This window comes from Bombina bombina, chromosome 4 (genome assembly GCF_027579735.1).
Source record: "Bombina bombina isolate aBomBom1 chromosome 4, aBomBom1.pri, whole genome shotgun sequence".
Taxonomy (NCBI): Eukaryota; Metazoa; Chordata; class Amphibia; order Anura; family Bombinatoridae; genus Bombina; species Bombina bombina.
In genome coordinates, this window is record NC_069502.1 from 257,249,894 (window position 1) to 257,271,099 (window position 21,206).

Below are 21,206 nucleotides of genomic sequence, written 5' to 3' on the forward strand. Positions count from 1 at the left end.
CCCTCCCATTCGGATTAGCCACTGCTCCAAGGATTTTCACAAAGGTACTCGGGTCCCTTCTAGCGGTTCTAAGACCGAGGGGCATTGCAGTAGTACCATACTTGGACGACATTCTAATACAAGCGTCGTCCCTTTCAAAAGCAAAGGCTCATACAGACATCGTTCTGGCCTTTCTCAGATCTCACGGATGGAAGGTGAACATAGAAAAAAGTTCTCTGTCTCCGTCAACAAGAGTTCCCTTCTTGGGAACAATAATAGATTCCTTAGAAATGAGGATCTCTCTGACAGATGTCAGAAAGTCACAACTTCTAAGCGCTTGTCAAGTTCTTCATTCTGTTCCACGTCCTTCCGTAGCTCAGTGCATGGAAGTAGTAGGGTTGATGGTTGCTGCAATGGACATAGTTCCTTTTGTGCGAATTCATCTAAGACCATTACAACTGTGCATGCTGAAACAGTGGAATGGGGACTATACAGACTTGTCTCCAGTGATTCAAGTAGATCAGAAGACCAGAGATTCACTCCGTTGGTGGATATCCCTGGACCACCTATCCCAGGGAATGAGCTTCCGCAGACCAGAGTGGGTCATTGTCACGACCGACGCCAGTCTAGTGGGCTGGGGTGCGGTTTGGGAATCCCTGAAAGCTCAGGGACTATGGTCTCGGGAAGAGTCTCTTCTCCCGATAAACATTCTGGAACTAAGAGCGATATTCAATGCTCTCAGGGCTTGGCCTCAGCTTGCAAAGGCCAGATTCATAAGATTCCAATCAGACAACATGACGACTGTTGCGTATATCAATCATCAGGGGGGAACAAGGAGTTCCCTGGCGATGAAAGAAGTAACCAAAATAATACAATGGGCGGAGAATCACTCCTGCCATCTATCTGCGATCCACATCCCAGGTGTGGAAAACTGGGAAGCGGATTATCTGAGTCGTCAGACATTCCATCCGGGGGAGTGGGAACTCCACCCGGAGATTTTTGCCCAGTTGACTCAATTATGGGGCATTCCAGACATGGATCTGATGGCGTCTCGTCAGAACTTCAAGGTTCCTTGCTACGGGTCCAGATCCAGGGATCCCAAGGCGACTCTAGTGGATGCACTAGTAGCGCCTTGGACCTTCAACCTAGCTTATGTGTTTCCACCGTTTCCTCTCATTCCCAGGCTGGTAGCCAGGATCAAACAGGAGAGGGCCTCAGTGATCTTGATAGCTCCTGCGTGGCCACGCAGGACTTGGTATGCAGGCCTGGTGAATATGTCATCGGTTCCACCATGGAAGCTACCTTTGAGACAGGACCTTCTTGTTCAGGGTCCATTCGAACATCCAAATCTGGTCTCCCTCCAGCTGACGGCTTGGAGATTGAACGCTTGATTCTATCAAAGCGTGGGTTTTCAGATTCTGTGATTGATACTCTGGTTCAGGCCAGAAAACCGGTAACTAGAAAGATTTACCATAAAATAGGGAAAAGATATATCTGCTGGTGTGAATCCAAGGGATTCCCTTGGAATAAGATAAAAATTCCTAAGATTCTTTCCTTTCTGCAAGAAGGTTTGGATAAAGGATTATCTGCGAGTTCTCTAAAGGGACAGATTTCTGCTTTATCTGTCTTACTACACAAACGACTGGCAGCTATGCCAGATGTTCAAGCATTTGTTCAGGCTCTGGTTAGGATCAAGCCTGTTTACAGACCTTTGACTCCTCCCTGGAGTTTAAATCTAGTTCTTTCAGTTCTTCAAGGGGTTCCGTTTGAACCTCTACATTCCATAGATATTAAGTTGTTATCTTGGAAAGTTTTGTTTTTGGTTGCTATTTCTTCTGCTAGAAGAGTTTCAGAGTTATCTGCTCTGCAGTGTTCTCCGCCCTATCTGGTGTTCCATGCAGATAAGGTGGTTTTGCGTACTAAGCCTGGTTTTCTTCCAAAGGTTGTTTCTAACAAAAATATTAACCAGGAGATAGTTGTACCTTCTTTGTGTCCGAATCCAGTTTCAAAGAAGGAACGTTTGTTACACAATTTGGACGTAGTCCGTGCTCTAAAATTCTATTTAGAAGCTACAAAAGATTTCAGACAAACATCTTCTCTGTTTGTCGTCTATTCTGGTAAAAGGAGAGGTCAAGAGGCGACTTCTACCTCTCTTTCCTTTTGGCTTAAAAGCATCATCCGATTGGCTTACGAGACTGCCGGACGGCAGCCTCCTGAAAGAATCACAGCTCATTCCACTAGGGCTGTGGCTTCCACATGGGCCTTCAAGAACGAGGCTTCTGTTGATCAGATATGTAAGGCAGCGACTTGGTCTTCACTGCACACTTTTGCCAAATTTTACAAATTTGATACTTTTGCTTCTTCAGAGGCTATTTTTGGGAGAAAGGTTTTGCAAGCCGTGGTGCCTTCCGTTTAGGTAACCTGATTTGCTCCCTCCCTTCATCCGTGTCATAAAGCTTTGGTATTGGTTCCCACAAGTAAGGATGACGCCGTGGACCGGACACACCAATGTTGGAGAAAACAGAATTTATGCTTACCTGATAAATTACTTTCTCCAACGGTGTGTCCGGTCCACGGCCCGCCCTGGTTTTTTAATCAGGTCTGATGAATTATTTTCTCTAACTACAGTCACCACGGTACCATATGGTTTCTCCTATATTTTTCCTCCTGTCCGTTGGTCGAATGACTGGGGTGGGCGGAGCCTAGGAGGGACTATATGGCCAGCTTTGCTGGGACTCTTTGCCATTTCCTGTTGGGGAAGAGATATTCCCACAAGTAAGGATGACGCCGTGGACCGTACACACCGTTGGAGAAAGTAATTTATCAGGTAAGCATAAATTCTGTTTTTAGTCTCCTAGTAGAAAGTGTTTCATTAAAACTAGTAAAACCTGCTTTTTCTGTAATTCATCTCTGCAAAGTTTATAAAAATCATTAAAAATGTTTTCTTATGAATTAAAATCAAGTAATCACTGCTGTCTGCTTTATTTGTTCAGCTTACCTCAAAGTGTTGAAAAAGATTGTTTTGAAGATGAATGCTAATAAGGTGCTTGATTCTTCCATGTATGGTGCCATATTGTAACGTAGATTACACTGGGGCACAGCAGTCATGTGACTCTATGCAGTCACATGACACATTTTATTAACATGCTTTTCTATATAAAAAAGCTTACTGTTCAAACGTTACCACTCTGACATTCCTAAGCTGTGCGAATGCACGGCACCAGGCAGGGTTACAAATGTAAATATAACACGCTCCGGTCTGTAGAGGGGGGGGGGGGGAAGAGACTCCAGTCCGTGGAAGAAAATAGACTGAATAACTCCTGCTGCAAATACTTTTTCCTGGAGATTTATTCAATACAATATATTATTTTAATACATCTACATTACATATATACAGTAATATATGTGTATATATATATATATGTAATGTATGAAAATAAAACTAAAAATTGTATGGAACAAATCTCCAGGAAAAAGTATTTGCAGCAGGAGTTATTCAGTCTATTTTCTTCCACGGACTGGAGTCTCTCTCCCTCCTCCCTCTCCAGACCGGAGCGTGGTATATTTACATTTATAACCCTGCCGGGTGCTGTGCATTAACGCACACAGAGATTTGTAACATAAACTGCAGCACAAGCTCTGTCTGCATAACAGTGAGTGCTGTGCTGTTAAAATGTGGCGGCATACATAGCCGCATCAAGCCCCGGAAAAGTATTCTAATAGAAACAATTTTCTTGAAATGTTTTGGGTAAGCTGAAGTTACAGCATAAAGAACTGTACTCAGTTTTTTACTATTACTCAGACGTTTGAATGATTTTTAACAGTCAAGTGTTTAATGTCCCTTTAAGTAAAAATTCTGCTTAAACGGACACTAAACCCAAATTTTTTCTTTCATGATTCAGATAGAGAATACAATTTTAAACATTCCAATTTACTTCTATTATATATTTTGCTTCATTTTTTTAGATATCTTTTGTTGAAGGAATAGCAATGCACATGGGTGAGCCAATCACATGAGGCATCTGTGCAGCAACCAATCAGCAGCTACTGAGCCTATCTAGATATGCTTTTCAGCAAAGCATATCAAGAAAATAAAACAAATTAGATAATAGAAGTAAAGTTGTTTAAAATTGCACGTTCTTTCTAAAACATGAAAGAAATTTTTTTTGAGTTTCATGTCCCTTTAAATGGATTGGATAGAGGAGGCGGAGCCTGACCGGAGACGAAGATGGTTGCATAGTCAAACCGCTCCGTGAAGTGTTGATAGAGACTCAAACACGTCCTGAAGTGTTGCTGAACATCACCCGCCTTCAAAGCTAGAATCGAAGGGACACGGTCTGGGAGAGAACTACACTAGCTACTGTAAGTCCCGACAGCGGATCATGACAGCGCCATATTGAGATTCAGCGTGGGGCAGTAAGCACCTGAACGGCGACACTAAAGCCGACATGGTAAGCCTGCAATACTGTGAGGCATGAACGGACCTCAAGTAAATAAGGGTTACTACTCCCCTCCAAACACCAATAATGACAAGGTGTGACATTTAGAAGTGGACACATATAAAATAAGCGCCAATGTAAGGTTTTCTGGGACCACGCTGTCACATGGCGCATATTGCAATATAAAGGGATGCCTATTCCACAAAAATATAATCAAGGGAGCAGGGGTAACCTTACATTGTTTAATTATAAGTTGCTGATTAACCCTTAGAGCACCAGTGTGTTTCTGACAGAAGCTAACTCAACTTAAATGGTATAGTAAGAAGAGATCTGGGGTGCTCATATATTAGTTGCCTGAAGTTCAACACTATTGTCCATCCTGAGCATTACATTTTAGGCTGACAATTAAGCAAGCAAGCAACTCAACTTTCAACAATTTTTTCTTCCGATTTGCTAGCAATGTTGGCTAGAAAGCCACCAAAAACCGCCACGACGGGGAAATCTGCCACAGCCAGCATCTTTTTTTTAAATCCTCCAAAGGTGGGAATTTACTTGACACTCAAGAAGCAGATATAGAAGAAGACATGGAAAATGAAGGTAGCTCACAAATACTTGAAGATAATTTAACTCCAGCCACAAAAGCTAATATTAAAGCTTTGGTATCAAAACAAGACATAGCGGCCAATTTTGAAAAATTGTGGGGGAAAATGGACGTCATACAATCAACTGTAACTAATAGTTTTGCAGAAATAAAGCAAGAGATCCAAGACCTAGGCACCAGAGTCTCATCTATGGAAGACAATAAAGCCTCAATGGAAGAAAACATCAGCAATATGTCTCACCATGTCCTCACACACCAGCAAGAACCGGACAAGCTCCAAGACAAGATGGAGGACTTGGAAAACCGTTCCTGGAGATGCAAAATACGACTCAAGGGCATCCCAGAAACCATAACACAGTCAGACCTACACAGCTACCTCAGACAATTATTCCAAGCCATAACGAGCCAGACAGAAGAAGACGGCTTTCAATTAGAAAGAGCTCATAGGGCCCTTAAAGCTAAACCGAATGGAGACTACCCGCCGATAGATGTAATTGTCAAAATGTGGCGCTACCCAGAAAAGGAAGCTGTTCTCCAGATTGCTAGAAAAAATCAGACGTTCAAGTTTCAAGGCACAGTAATCCAATTTTATCAGGATCTCTGTGTTAGAACGTTGCAAAGATATTAATAAATATTTCTCATGAAGGCAAAATCTTATCGGTTAAAAAAAAACAACAAGACATCCTGGAAATTTGCTCATATCTTAATTTGTAAGCACCAGATCCTCCTACACCACCTCAGAAAGCTAGGAACGATATTACTCTTCAATGGTGAGACAGTCGCATAAGGTCCAAATGAAACAAAGTTATGAAGAGGCCAAAATGAGGAGCCTCCAGCCAAAGGTGGAAATACAAACACTTTTCGATCTTTCACGTCCCTTTGAGGACCTTCTAGACAGATGAGTATGACTAATGTTAATAAAGATAAATTCCTGGTCACAGTATAGGGCTGGAGTTTTGCTAGTTACAGAGTTGACTTTCTGTGTTCTAACATAACTTTTTGGTCGAACACCGGTCGCTAGCTTATGAAAGGTCAAGTCTTGACTTAAGTCTTCACCCATCTATGACAATATTGAGACACTTCTAGGGACATTGTCTGTGGAACTGGAAAGAGTTTGATAGATGGGATAAGGCAGACTAAAAAAACCTTGAGGAAAGTACCCTTCTGCTGCTGATTAGGAGGCACAGGCCTATATAACCTCTGTTACTACAGTGGGGCAAAAAAGTATTTAGTCAGCCATCAATTGTGCAAGTTCTCCCACTTAAGAAGATGAGAGAGGCCTGTAATTTTCATCATAGGTATACTTCAACTATGCACCAGGCTGGGAAGACTGAATCTGCAATAGGCAAGCAGCTTGGTGTGAAGAAATCTACTGTGGGAGCAATAATTAGAAAATGGAAGACATACAAGACCACTGATAATCTCCCTCGATCTGGGGCTCCACGCAAGATCTCACCCCGTGGGGTCAAAATGATCACAAGAACGGTGAGCAAACATCCCAGAACCACACGGGGGGACCTAGTGAATGACCTGCAGAGAGCTGGGACCAACGTAACAAAGGCTTCCATCAGTAACACACTACGCCGCCAGGGACTCAGATCCTGCAGTGCCAGACGTGTCCCCCTTGCTTAAGCCAGTACATGTATGGGCCCGTCTGAAGTATGCTAGAGAGCATTTGGATGATCCAGAAGCGGATTGGGAGAATGTCATATGGTCAAATGAAACAAAAGTAGAACTGGTTGGTAGAAACACAACTCTTCGTGTTTGGAGGAGAGAGAATGCTGAGTTGCAACCAAAGGACACCATACCTACTGTGAAGCATGGGGGTGGTAACATCATGCTTTGGGGCTGTTTCTCTGCAAAGGGAACAGGACGACTGATCCGTTTACATGAAAGAATGAATGGGGCCATGTATCGTGAGATTTTGAGTGCAACCCTCCTTCCATCAGCAAGGGCATTGAAGATGAAACGTGGCTGGGTCTTTCAGCTTGACAATGATCCTAAACACACCGCCCGGGCAACGAAGGAGTGGCTTCGTAAGAAGCATTTCAAGGTCCTGGAGTGGCCTAGCCAGTTTCCAGATCTCAATCCCATAGAAAACCTTTGGAGGGAGTTGAAAGTCTGTGTTGCCCAGCAACAGCCCCAAAACATCACTGCTCTTGAGGAGATCTGCATGCAGGAATGGGCCTACATACCAGCAACAGTGTGTGACAACCTTGTGAAGACTTACAGAAGACGTTTGCCAACAAAGGATATATAACAAAGTATTGAGATGAACTTTTGATATTGACCAAATACTTATTTTCCACCATAATTTGCAAATAAATTCTTTCCAAATCAGACAATGTGATTGTCTGGATTTGTTTCCACATTTTGTCTTTCATAGTTGAGGTATACCTATGATGAAAATTACAGGCCTCTCATCTTCTTAAGTGGGAGAACTTTCACAATTGGTGGCTGACTAAATACTTTTTTTGCCCCACTGTAACTAGATAGTTCATTCTATATTTAATATTGCACTGTAAGGTTAATGTTTACTTTAAATTTCTATGCAATTACCCAAAGTTCAGGTAATTTACCTGTTTTGTTATTATGTTATGCATTATTTGTTTTGTCGTTATTCAACTGTGGTCAAACTTGTCACTGGTGTTTATAAAATAATTTCTAAGCCTAGGGAAAACAGGTCATATCATAAACACACAACACTGAGGAAACATAGAAAAAGAGATCTGGGGGTTTATTCACTAAAAAGTCTCTGACACAAAGCAAGATATCCATTTACACATTGACATCTGAACTGATATTCCTCACACACAATGTGAGGGGCCTGAATACAGATGTAAAACGCAAAACAGCCCTAATACAATATAAAAAAACTAAAAGCAAAAGTAATATTCCTACAAGAAACACATTTTACACATGATCTAATCCCCAAATTCTGGGATAGACACTTTCCAATTCATTACTATTCCACCACAGATCAAAAGAAAAAGGCTGTTTCTATCCTTATATATTCTTCATTGCAATTTGTGACTGAAGAAGTTATTAGAGATCCAGAAGGTAGATACCTGATAGTGAGAGGCAGAGTACAGAACACTCAGATCACCTTGTGTAATGTATACACTCCAAATGAAAAACAAAACTCGTTCTTTCACCAAATCTCATATCTCTTAACTCAATGGTCCCAATCGCGAATAATCTTAGCAGGAGCTTTCAATATCTCATTGACACCTCACTCCAACGCGAAAGGGGCCAAACTGTCTAGTAAACACCACAGACAAAACTAAATTTCCAAATCCATACGAGACTCGTTAGCAGCCCATAATATTATTGATTCCTGGGAGTCACTATATAGACACACAACTGACCACACTTTTTACTCACATGCTCACAATTCGTATTCAAGTCTGGACTATATAATGGTTAGTCTGATTCAAATCCCGAACATAACTCAATCCAAAATATATTCCTGTGTGTGGTCCGATCACTCCATAGTCCAAATGGACATGATGGGTATCATCAATACGCAATGACAACGTTCATGGACATACGACTCATACACTCTCAAGAATGTACAAACACATAGTAAAATAGTGAAATACATGAGAGTATTGGAAACACAATGAACACTCCATAGAAAACCCATTCTCCTCGTGGGCAGCCCACAAGCCCTTTCTTAGAGGTCTACTGATAAAAGAACATAAAAGATCATTAAACAGTCTCACAACACTATTGATAAGCTCCAAGCAGAAATACAATCCCTTGAAAAACAACATAAACAAACATCCACCACGGCCATATTTAAATTGCTTCAAATTAAAAGAAATCTTTTAGCAAACATCCTAAATAACTCAGCGGTGAAAGCAACCCAAAAGTTAAAGGCAAACTATTTTCTCTACTCTAACAAACAGGACTAATACCTAGCTAACAAATTAAGAGAGAGGATAAAAACACATTCCATTCCAGTCCTACAAAAACAAGATGGGACACAGACCTCGAACCCACAGGATATCTCAGACATGTTTGCAACATACTACGCGACACTATATGATGGACAAAAAGTCGAACACTCAATAAGCCAAACTCCAAGTTATTCGCTCCAAAGAATTGGACCAACTAAATGCAGACATTACACGGGAAGAAATACACAATGTCATCAAAGAGCTTAAATGGGGGAAGGCGGCGGGACCATATGGCCTACCTGGCGAGTATTACAAACTATTCAAACCAACTCTAATCCCACACCTCGAAATTTTGTAATAACATAATACACGGGGTTGACATCCTGGCAGATATTCTTAGAGCTAAAATAAGTTCTACCCAAACCAGGGAAAAACCCGACGCTATGTCAAAGTTATAGACCTATCTACCTGATCAAAAATACTGGCCAAGAGACTTAAGAAGACTTAAGAGACTTAAGAAAATACTCCCACAATTGGTGCACCCTGATCTGGTGGGATTCATAATAGATAGAGAAGCCCCTGACAATATAAGAAGGACAATAGCCCTGACGGAATATCTTACAAAGACAGAGATGCCTTCTCTGTTTTTATCACTGGACGCGGAGAAGGCGTTTGACAGAGTTGACTGGACTTACATGACTGAGGTTTTGACAGAGATGGGGTTTGGGGGACCATTTATGCATGCGATTAGAGGTATCTATTCCAGGCCTACAGCCACGATAAATGTGGCAGGTTATCAATCTAGATCAATAAACATACTCAATGGTACCCGACAGGGGTGTGCCCTCTGTCACCCCTGTTATTTGTTCTCTGTATTGAACCGCTGGCATCCTGCATCAGAGGATCTGCGGACTTTAAAGGGGTTAAAATTAAAGACGAGGAACTCAAAATCTCATTATTTGTGGACGACATACTATTGACGTTGACAAAACCATTAGACTCCCTGACCTACCTTTATAAAACCCTACAAGAATTTGCAGAAATTTTCAAGTGTGAAGCTCTACCCTTATCTTTACCCACACATACCAAGAAACTAGTTGGGATCAACTTTGATATAACATGGGACAAAAATTCCTTATCCTACCTAGGAGTCAAGTTATCAGATTCTTATTCGAAGCTTTACAATCTGAATTATATGCCACTATATAAAAAGATTAGAAGAGACCTGAAAACAGAAATAATAATAGAAGAGACCTGAAAACATGGAAAAAGGGCGCTTTTTCATGGTATGGTCACCTCTCGGCGAGTTTTATATCTCTTCAGAGCATTACCTATAAAAATACCCTCCCCAGATATCCAAAAATTGCAATCAGATCTAATTTCTTTTTTAAGAGGGGACAGGAAAGCAAGAATTGCATCATATATTTTGGCTCAACACCGTCAGTTGGGAGGAGTAGGATTACGAATTTAATGGATTATTACCAAGCAGCCATATTAGCACAGGCCTCCCTTATTAGCAAACAGACACAGAATATTTTATGGACAAAAATAGAGAGGGACTTGGAAGGATTTAGTAGGGCTGATGACATTCTATGGGACCTGAAATGAGAAAGAGCTCCTGACTCACACAGATCACCCATCATGACAGACATGATGATACTGTGGAAATCACTCACTAAAACCCTGCCCCTGATACCTGCTAAAACATGGGTTAGACCACTTAAACACCTCCTGCCCCAAGAAATCCATGGACAGTTAGATAAATGGGCAAACAAGGGATTTTACAGAGTAGCAGATTTTATGATAAATGGACGTTTAATTACATTTAACCAATTACGGGAGAAATTAATACCACTTAAACTACACTGGTTTATCTATTTACAAATTTCCTCTGCTCTCAATAGATATGTCATTCATAAAGGGAAAGACCCATTCTTACTGCTAGAACTTTTATGTAAATCCCACAGCAGAGACAAACATACAATCTCCAAATTTTATCTTACACTCCATGAAAACAAATACAAATCTAAATCATCCACTATCACAAAATGGGAAACACACTGTTATTAGATCATGCATGGAAAGGGGTGAGGGTGAAAATAATTACTGACACTCAACAGATATTTCCTTAAGGCACACAAAGACGAGAATTGATTGACAGGATAAACTGAATCCGATACCAATGTACACCATTTGATTTGTAAGAAGAGTTCCATTAGATTTGATATTAGCAGATCTTGACCACATTCAGCAAATAATCAAGTTATTTAGTTTTATTGTTTAAATGTTTGTTACATTCTAAATACAAAAAGGTTCTGATAAAATGACAGAGATCCCATAGGTAAGAATCCACATCGAAAAGAATATATTAAGGTTACACAATCTGAGAAATGTGTACACAGATATGAAAATCTTAGAAGTAATATGCTAAAAAAGAACGCATGATTTATATAATCAGTAGGCACAATAATAATGCTCCTCTATCTGTCATTTGTGTCGAAATGTTAATGATATGTGACGGAACATGTTATGTAAATCTTGCCTTTATGTTTATTATGCTTTATTGAAGCCAAATAAAAAATATTTCAACACAAATGGATTGGATAGAGCATGACATTTTTAAACAACTTTCCAATTTACTTCTATTATCAGTTCTGCTTAGTTATTATTATGGTGTAATTTTTTAAAGAGTAACATCAGGAGCGTGCACACGTCTTATGCTTTGGTGCAAACACTAGTGCCATAGACTATTAGTTTTATATTGTTTCCTGTACTTACTGTCAAACATACAGCATTACCAATGCAGTATAGTTGTATCATTACAGTAGGAAAGTTATATCACCAAAATGTAATTTTCCTGTTTGTTCTTTACAAACTTAAAGGGACACTGAACCCAATTTTTTTCTTTTGTGATTCAGATAGAGCATGCAATTGTAAGCAACTTTCTAATTTACTCCTATTATCAAATTTTCTTCATTCTCTTGGTATCTTTATTTGAAAAGCAAGAATGTAAGTTTAGATGCCGGCCCATTTTTGTTGAACAACTTGGGTTGTTCTTGCTGATTGGTGGATTGATTTAACTGACCAATAAACAAGTGCTATCCAGGGTTCTGAACTAAAAAATAGCTTAGATGCCTTCTTTTTCAAATAAAGATAGCAAGAGAACGAAGAAAAATTGATAATAGGGGTAAATTAGAAAGTTGCTTAAAATTGCATGCTCTATCTGAAAAAATTTGGGTTCAGTGTCCCTTTAAAGGACAGTAAGCTCAATAATAAATCACTATTTTAAATATACTCAAAATAAATGTTTTAAACCATATAAACGGCTAAACTGACGTGTTGTTTGCAAAGTGTGGATTGTTTATATTATCTCCTCTGTTGTGACCAATTACGGACATATGAAGGAGCCACTCACTTTGTAGTATGAAGTAGCTTTAGGCTTCCAAAGTCTAGAGTATGTGCTTCAACATTTAATAATAATTGGGAAATAACACTGTTTGCAGCTTTAAAAGGACAGTAAACACCTTGAAAAATGTTTTTATATGAAATGTTTCATTATGCCTATTGAAACAACTTTGCAATATGTTTTCATTATTTTGCCCCCTTTTCATGTAGTTTAGCTCTGAAAATTGAGCAATTTCTAATGCTTAGAACTTGAAATGCACCCTGCTGACTTCTCCAGGGTAAAGGGACAGTCTATACCCAATACTTATTTTTTTATTACTTATTGTTACGTAACAAGCATCTTGCAACGGTTTCAACATCTATAAGCTTGTAAGAAGTACATTAAACTTTTAAATAATTGTTTGTCAGCAGCTGAAAATGGCCGCCAAGCTCCACCCACAGCTTTCTTCTTGTCCAGCATGTGCGAGTAGGAAAACTTATTCGATCATGATGGATAAACTTAACATACCAAAATATATATGCAATAGGTGGGCGGAGCTTGGCAGTCATTTTGGGCTCATAAACAATTAATTTTTAAATGTTTATGTACTTTTTACAAGCATATAGATGAGACCAATTGCAGGATGCTTCTCTGGTATGTAAGAATGAATAAATCAAAATTATCTATTCAGTCTAGACTTCCTTTTAACCCTGCTACATATCTGTCCCTAATTGGCTTTAACTGATAACAGCTGCAAAACAATGCTTTTTATACTAGCTTTATGACTGTGGCTAGCCTTGTTGTCTGCAGACTAAAGCCCAGATTGGCTCCTCTAAATAAGGCAAATGGTGAATAGAGTTTGGCAAATGAAAAATAATTGCAGTAAAAAGGATGTTGGCTATGTTATATATAGCAACACAACAGAAATGTCTTTTAGTTACAAGGTGTTTGCTGTTCTTTTAAATTTCAGGATTGGGGGTCAAAATATGAGAGAACATTTGCAAAGTTTCTTTATTATGATAATTTAAACATTTTATGGGGAACTCGGATTGTTTTATGTCCCTAAACAAAGATCTCCTGATTTTACATAAGTGCATATCTTTTAAATTAACTCTAGATACGCTGTATGTAAAGCAGTATAACAACTCCTTTGTGAATTGTGGTATCCTGGAAGTGGGTGTAATATTGTGGGGGCGGGGTTTAATTCTAAAAACAAAAATCTTACCGCAGTAATAGCAATATAAGAGAGCACTTTTCAATTTCTACAAATAAGAATTGTCCACAATTCTACAATCTGTCTCTAACTTATTATTGTCATGCAAATAATGATGAAGACCCCTCCATATTAACAAACTATAGCTTTTATACAGATCTAAATCTTGGCAACTTTTTATTTGGTCAGGCTTTGCTCTGTCGAATTAATGAAGAAACCCACAAACCTACTGTGTTGAGCTTGAGCAGAGAACATAACCCTACTCAGTACGAAGAGCGTATGAGAATCCAGAGAGCCGGGGGCAACGTAAGGTGAGGGATTCATACATCTTTAACTGGATTGCTGATATTCTGCAAGTAATCCTTGCCAAATGATCTACCATTAAAGGCGCATGAAAACCATCATTTTTCTTATTATTATTTTTCATGATTCAAATAGAGCATGTGGTTTTACACAGCTTTCCAATTTACTTCTTTTATCCAATTTGCTTTATTCTCTTGGTATCCTTTTTTGAAGTAGCAACAATGCACTACTGGGAGCTATCTGAAGACATCTGGTGAACCTATAAAAAGAGGCATTTATGTGCAGCCACCAATCTGCAGCTAGCTCCCAGTAATGCATTGCTGCTTCTGAGCCTTCCTAGATATGCTTTTCAACTAAAGATACCAAGAGAATGAAGCAAATTAGATAATAGAAGCAAATTGGAAAGTTGTTTAAAATCACATGTTCTGTGTAAATAATGAAAGAAAAATGTTGTGTTTCATGTTCCTGCAACTACAATATTGTTTGATTTCTTTTTTATCCCAAGAACTAGAAGAATAATAGGCCCCCAAAAGAAACCTGCTTTGCAGACGTATATTGTGCATTGCCGTATTGGGCTTATAGTAGCTGTGGATCAGCACAAGACTATTACAAGATTTTGTGGATGGTGTGTTGTGTAGGTTCAGCACAAGTACCGGTACATTACACAGACAAAGCACAAAAGTGCAGTCCTATTTCACTACTGTTTAACCATCAGGGGGAATGTCTTGCTACATTTATTTATTTTTACTGGGTGGCATGGGAGCCTAACATGGAAATGTGACCAGTTCACTTGCATTTGTCTTGCACTACACTCATTTGACTTGTTCATTTTGATCTTTCCCCGTTTTCCTCCCTTTTGGGTGTGGAGGAGCCCCTAGCCCTGGGTGTGTACCGTTTTTTGCAGAATCAGCAAATTCTGTGAAGTGCCAGCCAGTTATCAGCAGGAGCCACATTCCATGTAGTGTTCTGCCCAGGTCTGAAATATCTGTATAAACACAATGTACTGTCTGGATTTTGCCTTTGACCAAACACTGATATTTCTTTTTAATAGCCATAACAGTTCCGACTGCTCCATTGCAAAAAACTTGTCCTTGTGTGTTTGTATACAGATGTGTTTCATATTTTGCATGCGTTTAAAAGCTACAAGAGAAACTGCTTCATGTATAAAAAGTATTACTGTATATAATGTTGTCAGTTATTGTAAGACTATTATTTTCATTATCTTTTTTGTAATGTGCCCCAGTGCTAATTAACAAAACCTTTATGGATTCTTCCCTCTCCCTAACGCAACTATGCTATTGATTTGGCAGTACTTTACTTTCCATATCAAAGAGCTTTCCATTGCAAAAATAAAAAGCTTTAATGTGTTGGCGCCAGCTAGGAGCTGCACATGCCTATAGCTGCTGATCACTCACTGCGTCCTGCCAAGAGCTAAAATTTGTTGTGGCTCCTGTGTGTGACTTTAGCTATGTGCGTAACCCATTTGTTTTGCGGTTAAGAATATATGGGTATATTCTAATGCTTTAGAATAACTTGCCAAGTAATTTATTTACAGAAATCCTCATAGATGGCGAATTTTGCATAAAAGGGATTAGCATATACCCAATAGTAAGCATGGGCTGATAATGCAAACAATTCTATGCTCCTCGCTGCAGCAGTTTAAAGCATTTCACTTTTACATTACACTGTTGATCTAAGTTTAAATTCTGCTTCATGACTCTCAGTTCACCCTCAGCCAGACTTGATTGTATGTTTTTAAATCTTATTCATCTTTGTTACTTAGTAGCTGACTCGTTCCCTTGAAATTTAATTTTTCATTATTGTGGTTTTATAAGAAAAATGCTTAGAAAGACACTTTCTGATTTAGTACATATAACAGATGAATCTCGTTATTTTTGTTGCTAGACATTTGTTTAGTTTATTGGTTCATATAGCTGTACATATTGCAAAAGTGTATCCAACTATCACACAAATGTGTTCTTTTCTGGTTTCAATTTGAGATTTTAAGTTGGTTTGGTAGCCCTCCTTTGCACAGATTCAAGTTTGTTAATATCCTTCTGAAGATATGGCCTCCTGAACTGCACACAATACTCAAGATGACGCCCTAACTAATGATCTATAAAGTGGCATAAGAACCTTACAATCCCCCCCCCCCCCCCCCCGGAACATCCTCTCTGTTACAAATTTTTGTATTATCTGCAAACAGAAGGTAAAGAAGGAAGCTAAATCTGATGACAGTGCTTAACACCTTGCCTGCCAAGGAGAGGGCTGCAGGATCCTATATACAATTACAAGGGCGGCCTGTAATGTAGCTTTTAGTGTGATCCAGAAAACGTCCATAGCTCTGCATAGGTGTGCTATTGTGCTTTGTTGTTTACTCATCATGCCCTTAAAGTTACAATTAAAGGGCCATAATAGTAAAAAACAAATTACATACTCTAATCCATTAAAGCATGTAATTTTAATGACTATCAACCCTAGACTACTGTATTGCTTAACCCCCGCAAATGGGTTCAGCACAGTAGAAATAGCGGATTAGAGAGTGTCATTTTATTTTACTATCATTGCCATTTAAACTGTCATGGTTCAGATAGAGCATACAATTTTAAAATAATTTTCCAATTACACCTATTTACTTGGTATCCTTTGTTAAAAAGCACACCTAGGGCCAGGAGCAGCAAGGCACTACAGGGATCTAGCTGTATATTGGTGGCTACTCTTTTACACCTTTTATCATTGGCTCACCAGATGTCTTCAGCTATGTCCCAATAGTGCATTGCTGCTCAGGAGCTGACTTTAGCTACAGTATGTATTAAACTGCATTGCAGTAGTGCAATAATAAAATGCTGTAACATTTTCTTTTCATACTTTTATGTCCCTTTAAGTAAAAAAACAAACAAATAAATTAGTTTTGTCTTGGCAAGATCTTTTATACCATGTGTGTTTTCTGCAGAGATGGCCGAGTGCTGGGTTTGCTGGAAGTCTCCCGATCTATAGGAGATGGGCAGTTCAAGCGCTGTGGTGTGATAAGCACTCCAGATGTGAAGAGATGTCCCCTCACCCACAGTGACAGGTAAAAAGGCTGAGTAGCTTAAATGTTCAGTGACACAGCTCTGAAGACCAGTTCTTGGAATCATGGCAAAATGAACTTATAGTATTATGCAAGTATTTCTGTGTATTATGTGTAACTTGGCACAATCTTGTGTACGTCATTTATATCCAATAACGCATGAAGTGCTTTAACCCCGTATGATCCAAATGACACCTGTGCTTTAATAAAATCATCTTAAATGAGAAGGACCATATTGCTGGAGCACTTATGGAGCATATACAATGTAATAACACTGCTACGCTGGATCATACATTAGAATAAGGCACATTAATAAAACAGGCTTATTATTGGAGATATTTTTATGTGTTCAGAAGATACTTTGGAACATTTTCCGCTTTGCTTATATTTGTTCTGCCATCGTTTTCTCAAGGGTTTAAATGTGAAACTGCTAACAAATACAGTTGCTTATGACAACAGACAAGTAATAATAATGTAACTGACAGCTCGCAGGAAGTCCTTGTTTCAGTACTTCTGTTCCACAAAATTAATCTCTCATGATTCAGATGGAGCATGCAGTTTTAAACAACTTTCCAATTTTAATATCAAATTTGTTCCATTATCTTGATATCCTTTATTGAAGAGTAAACCTAGGTATGTTCAGGAGCAGCAAAGCAACACTAGGCGGTAGATGAGTAAATCAGTTGAGCCAATGGCAAGAGCAATATATGTGCAGCTACCAATAACCAGCTAGTTCCCAGTAATGTATTGTTGCTCCTGAGTCTGATAAGGTATTCTTTTCAACAAAGAATGTCAGCAGAACAAAGCAAATTTCATGATAAAAGTAAATTGAAAAGTTGTTTAAAACTGCATGCTGTGTCTTAATCATGAAAGTTGAATTTTGACTTTGTCCCATTAAATGATGGAATTTTGGCAAATTTTCCAAAATCTATTATTTTTCTAATCTGCTGATCATTGTGCCTTATCAGTCACAAACATAAACCATATTCACACCATGATCTGTCACAAACTGTAGTTAAAACCCCAAATTTCTTTCCTAAGATACGGTGAGTCCACGGCTTAAGTAATTACTGTTGGGAATATCACTCCTGGCCAGCAGGAGTCGTCAAAGAGCACCACAGTTAAACTGCTAAGTATCACTCCCTTACCTACAACCCCCAGTCATTCTCTTTGCCTTCGGTGCATGGAGGAGGTGAAGTTTAGGTGTCTGAAGAAAAATTTTGATTTCATCTACAAGCAAGTTTTGTGGTATAGCCTTAGTCCACGTCATTCCTTGCAGTCGGGTAGTGGTGGCTTTAAAGCAGTTAGTAACTTGTAAAGAGGTACTTACTGAGTTTTCCTAACAATTGCTGCCCTAGTTTAGAAAGCCAGAGTTGGCTACTCTGTTCTTTCTTTTTCAAAGGTCTCTGTGAGGAACTGTGTCTTCTCATACCTTGTAACTGTCTACATGCCGGACAGCGGAGCAGGTAAGTGCTGTTTCTTCCAGTTAGGGAGACCATGCACTTAACAAATTAAGACACTGCTTTTTTTATTGGGACATAGATAATCCTGTTGTATGCGTTACACTGTGGCATGAAGCAGGCACTGTAGAATTTGCGAGACTAACATTTAATCTCTTTTAAAAAGAAAGGGTAAAATGTTTTTATTAGGCTTTATTTTCTGACACATATTTACTTGATAAAACAATACAAGTTTAAACTGAAAGTAAGGCTGCATTTTCTATTTCAGCAGCTTATTCATTTCCCCATTGCTTTAAAATAAAACGATGCAATATTTTAAACTGTCAGGTTTGCAAAACCGGTTATTTCTGGTACTCAGTGTACCAGGAAGCTATTTTTAGTGCCTCTCTGTGTTGCAGCAGCAATTTTAGTTCAGCAGTTGCGGTCACATGACCGGCTTTACTTCATAACGTTTCTGAGGAAAAATTTGTTTTTCTCCATTTCTGGGTGATCCAGTCTTAATTGGTAGCGGTAAGGCACCTCAGTAATTAAGGTGTGGGGTTGCCTGAGGGGTATTTTAGAAGTTTATTTGATGTTTATTAAATGTTTTTTCTTAACTTTTCCCACATAATGTTAGCTGGGGATCGATCCTAATTTGGGTTAAAAGTGAATTTTTTTGCTTGGCTTATTTTAATTAAATATAAAAATTCTTGAAACTTATCTGTACTAGTTTATTTACTGTTTCACAACATGTCTGATATGGAGCAAGAGCCTTCTCTAATGAATTCATGCTTATTATGTTTAGATGCACAAATTGCAGCTCCTATGCAATTTTGTTCTTCATGTGTCAAGAAAACCTTGCAAAATAAAGGTAACATTTTTGAGCCTAATGTCTCTCAGGATGATGTTTTAAAATAATACCTCAGCTTTCTCCTGCTATGTCTCAAGCCTCAATGGCGTCACATGCAGTGCCTTGCGGTTCCTCTATCTCCTAGTGGAGTTTATTTAAAAGCAGAAATTGCTGCCCATGTATCTTCAGCTGTATCTGCGGCATTAGCTGCCATTCCCAGATTACAGAAAAATCTAGAAATTCAGAAAGTAAGGTGCCTGTCCTCAGTTCTGCTTCCCAAGTTGCCCTTTCTCATAAGTCTGATGAAGAAGATACATCTGGACTTTCTGAGGGTGAAATCTCAGATTCGGACAGTATAATTCCTTCTTCTGAGACTGAGGTGGTATCCTTCAGATTTAAGCTTGAACACCTTTGTGTATTGTTAAAGGAGGTTTCTCTTGTTAAGTGTATCCAGTCCACGGATCATCCATTACTTATGGGATATTCTCCTTCCCAACAGGAAGTTGCAAGAGGATCACCCCAGCAGAGCTGCTATATAGCTCCTCCCCTAACTGCCATACCCAGTCATTCTCTTGCAACCCTCAACATAGATGGAGGTCGTGAGAGGAGTGTGGTGTTTTATACTTAATTAATTCTTCAATCAAAAGTTTGTTATTTTTAAATGGCACCGGAGTGTGCTGTTTTTTCTCAGGCAGTATTTGGAAGAAGAATCTGCCTGCGTTTTCTATGATCTTAGCAGAAGTAACTAAGATCCACTGGCTGTTCTCACACATTCTGAGGAGTGGGGTAACTTCAGAAAGGGAATGGCGTGCGGGGTCTCCTGCAACTAAGGTATGTGCAGTAAAATATTTTTCTAAGGAATGGAATTGACTAAGAAAATACTGCTGATACCGAAGTAATGTAAGTAAAGCCTTAAATGCAGCAAAAGTGACTGGTATCAGGCTTATTAATGTATGTGCAGTAAAATAATTTTCTAAGGAATGGAATTTGACTAAGAAAATGCTGCTAATACTGAAGTAATGTAGTAAAGCCTTAAATGCAGTAGAAGCGACTGGTATCAGGCTTATCAATAGAGATACATACTCTTTAAAAAAGGATGTTTAAAACGTTTGCTGGCATGTTTAATCGTTTTTTGAGGTACATTTGTGATAAAACTTATTGGGGCATAATTTTTTCCACATGGCTGACTTATTTTCTGCATAGAAACAGTTAACTGAGGCTTCCCACTGTTGTAATAATGAGTGGGAGGGGCCTATTTTAGCGCTTTTTGCGCAGTTAAAATTAAAAAATGAATCATCCAGATTCCCTCAGCAGTCCCATGAATACTACAGGACATCTCTAAAAGGCTAAAAAGACTTCCAAAATCGTTTATAGGGAAGGTAATCCACAGCTCAGCTGTGGCAGTTTTGTTGTCTGTTAAAAAACGTCTGTCGTTTTTTTGATCTGTTTATTGCATTAAGGGGTTAATCATCCATTTGCAAGTGGGTGCAATGCTCTGCTGACTTGTTACATACACTGTAAAAATGTTGTTAGTGTAACTGCCTTTTTTCACTGTTATTTCAAATTTTGTCAAAATGTGTTTCTCTTAAAGGCACAGTAACGTTTTTTATATTGCTTGTTAACTTGCTTTACAGTGTTTTTCCAAGCTTGCTAGTCTCATTGCTAGTCTGTACAAACATGTCTGAAACAGAGGATACTTGTTCATTATGTTTAAAAGCCATGGTGGAGCCCCATAGGAGAATGGGTACTAAATGTATTGATTTCACCTTAAACAGTAAAGATCAGTCTTTATCTATAAAAGAATTGTCACCAGAGGGGTCTGTCGAGGGGGAAGTTATGCCGACTAACTCTCCCCACGTGTCAGACCCTTCGCCTCCCGCTCAGGGGACACACGCTAATATGGCGCCAAGTACATCAGGGACGCCCATAGCGATCACTTTGCAGGACATGGCTGCAATCATGAATAATACCCTGTCAGAGGTATTATCCAGATTGCCTGAATTGAGAGGCAAGCGCAATAGCTCT

At 39.1% G+C, this 21,206-nt stretch overlaps 1 protein-coding gene across 2 annotated transcripts in view; it reads left to right on the forward strand.

Moving 5' to 3' along the window:
* Positions 1-21,206, forward strand: part of ILKAP (ILK associated serine/threonine phosphatase) — a 116,132-nt gene that overhangs the window by 66,251 nt on the left and 28,675 nt on the right. For both annotated transcript variants that reach the window (XM_053709915.1, XM_053709914.1), the window contains exons 7-8: positions 13,709-13,830; positions 16,776-16,895. In XM_053709915.1, coding sequence (XP_053565890.1) covers positions 13,709-13,830; positions 16,776-16,895 — 242 coding nt within the window. The remainder of the gene's footprint in view (positions 1-13,708; positions 13,831-16,775; positions 16,896-21,206) is intronic.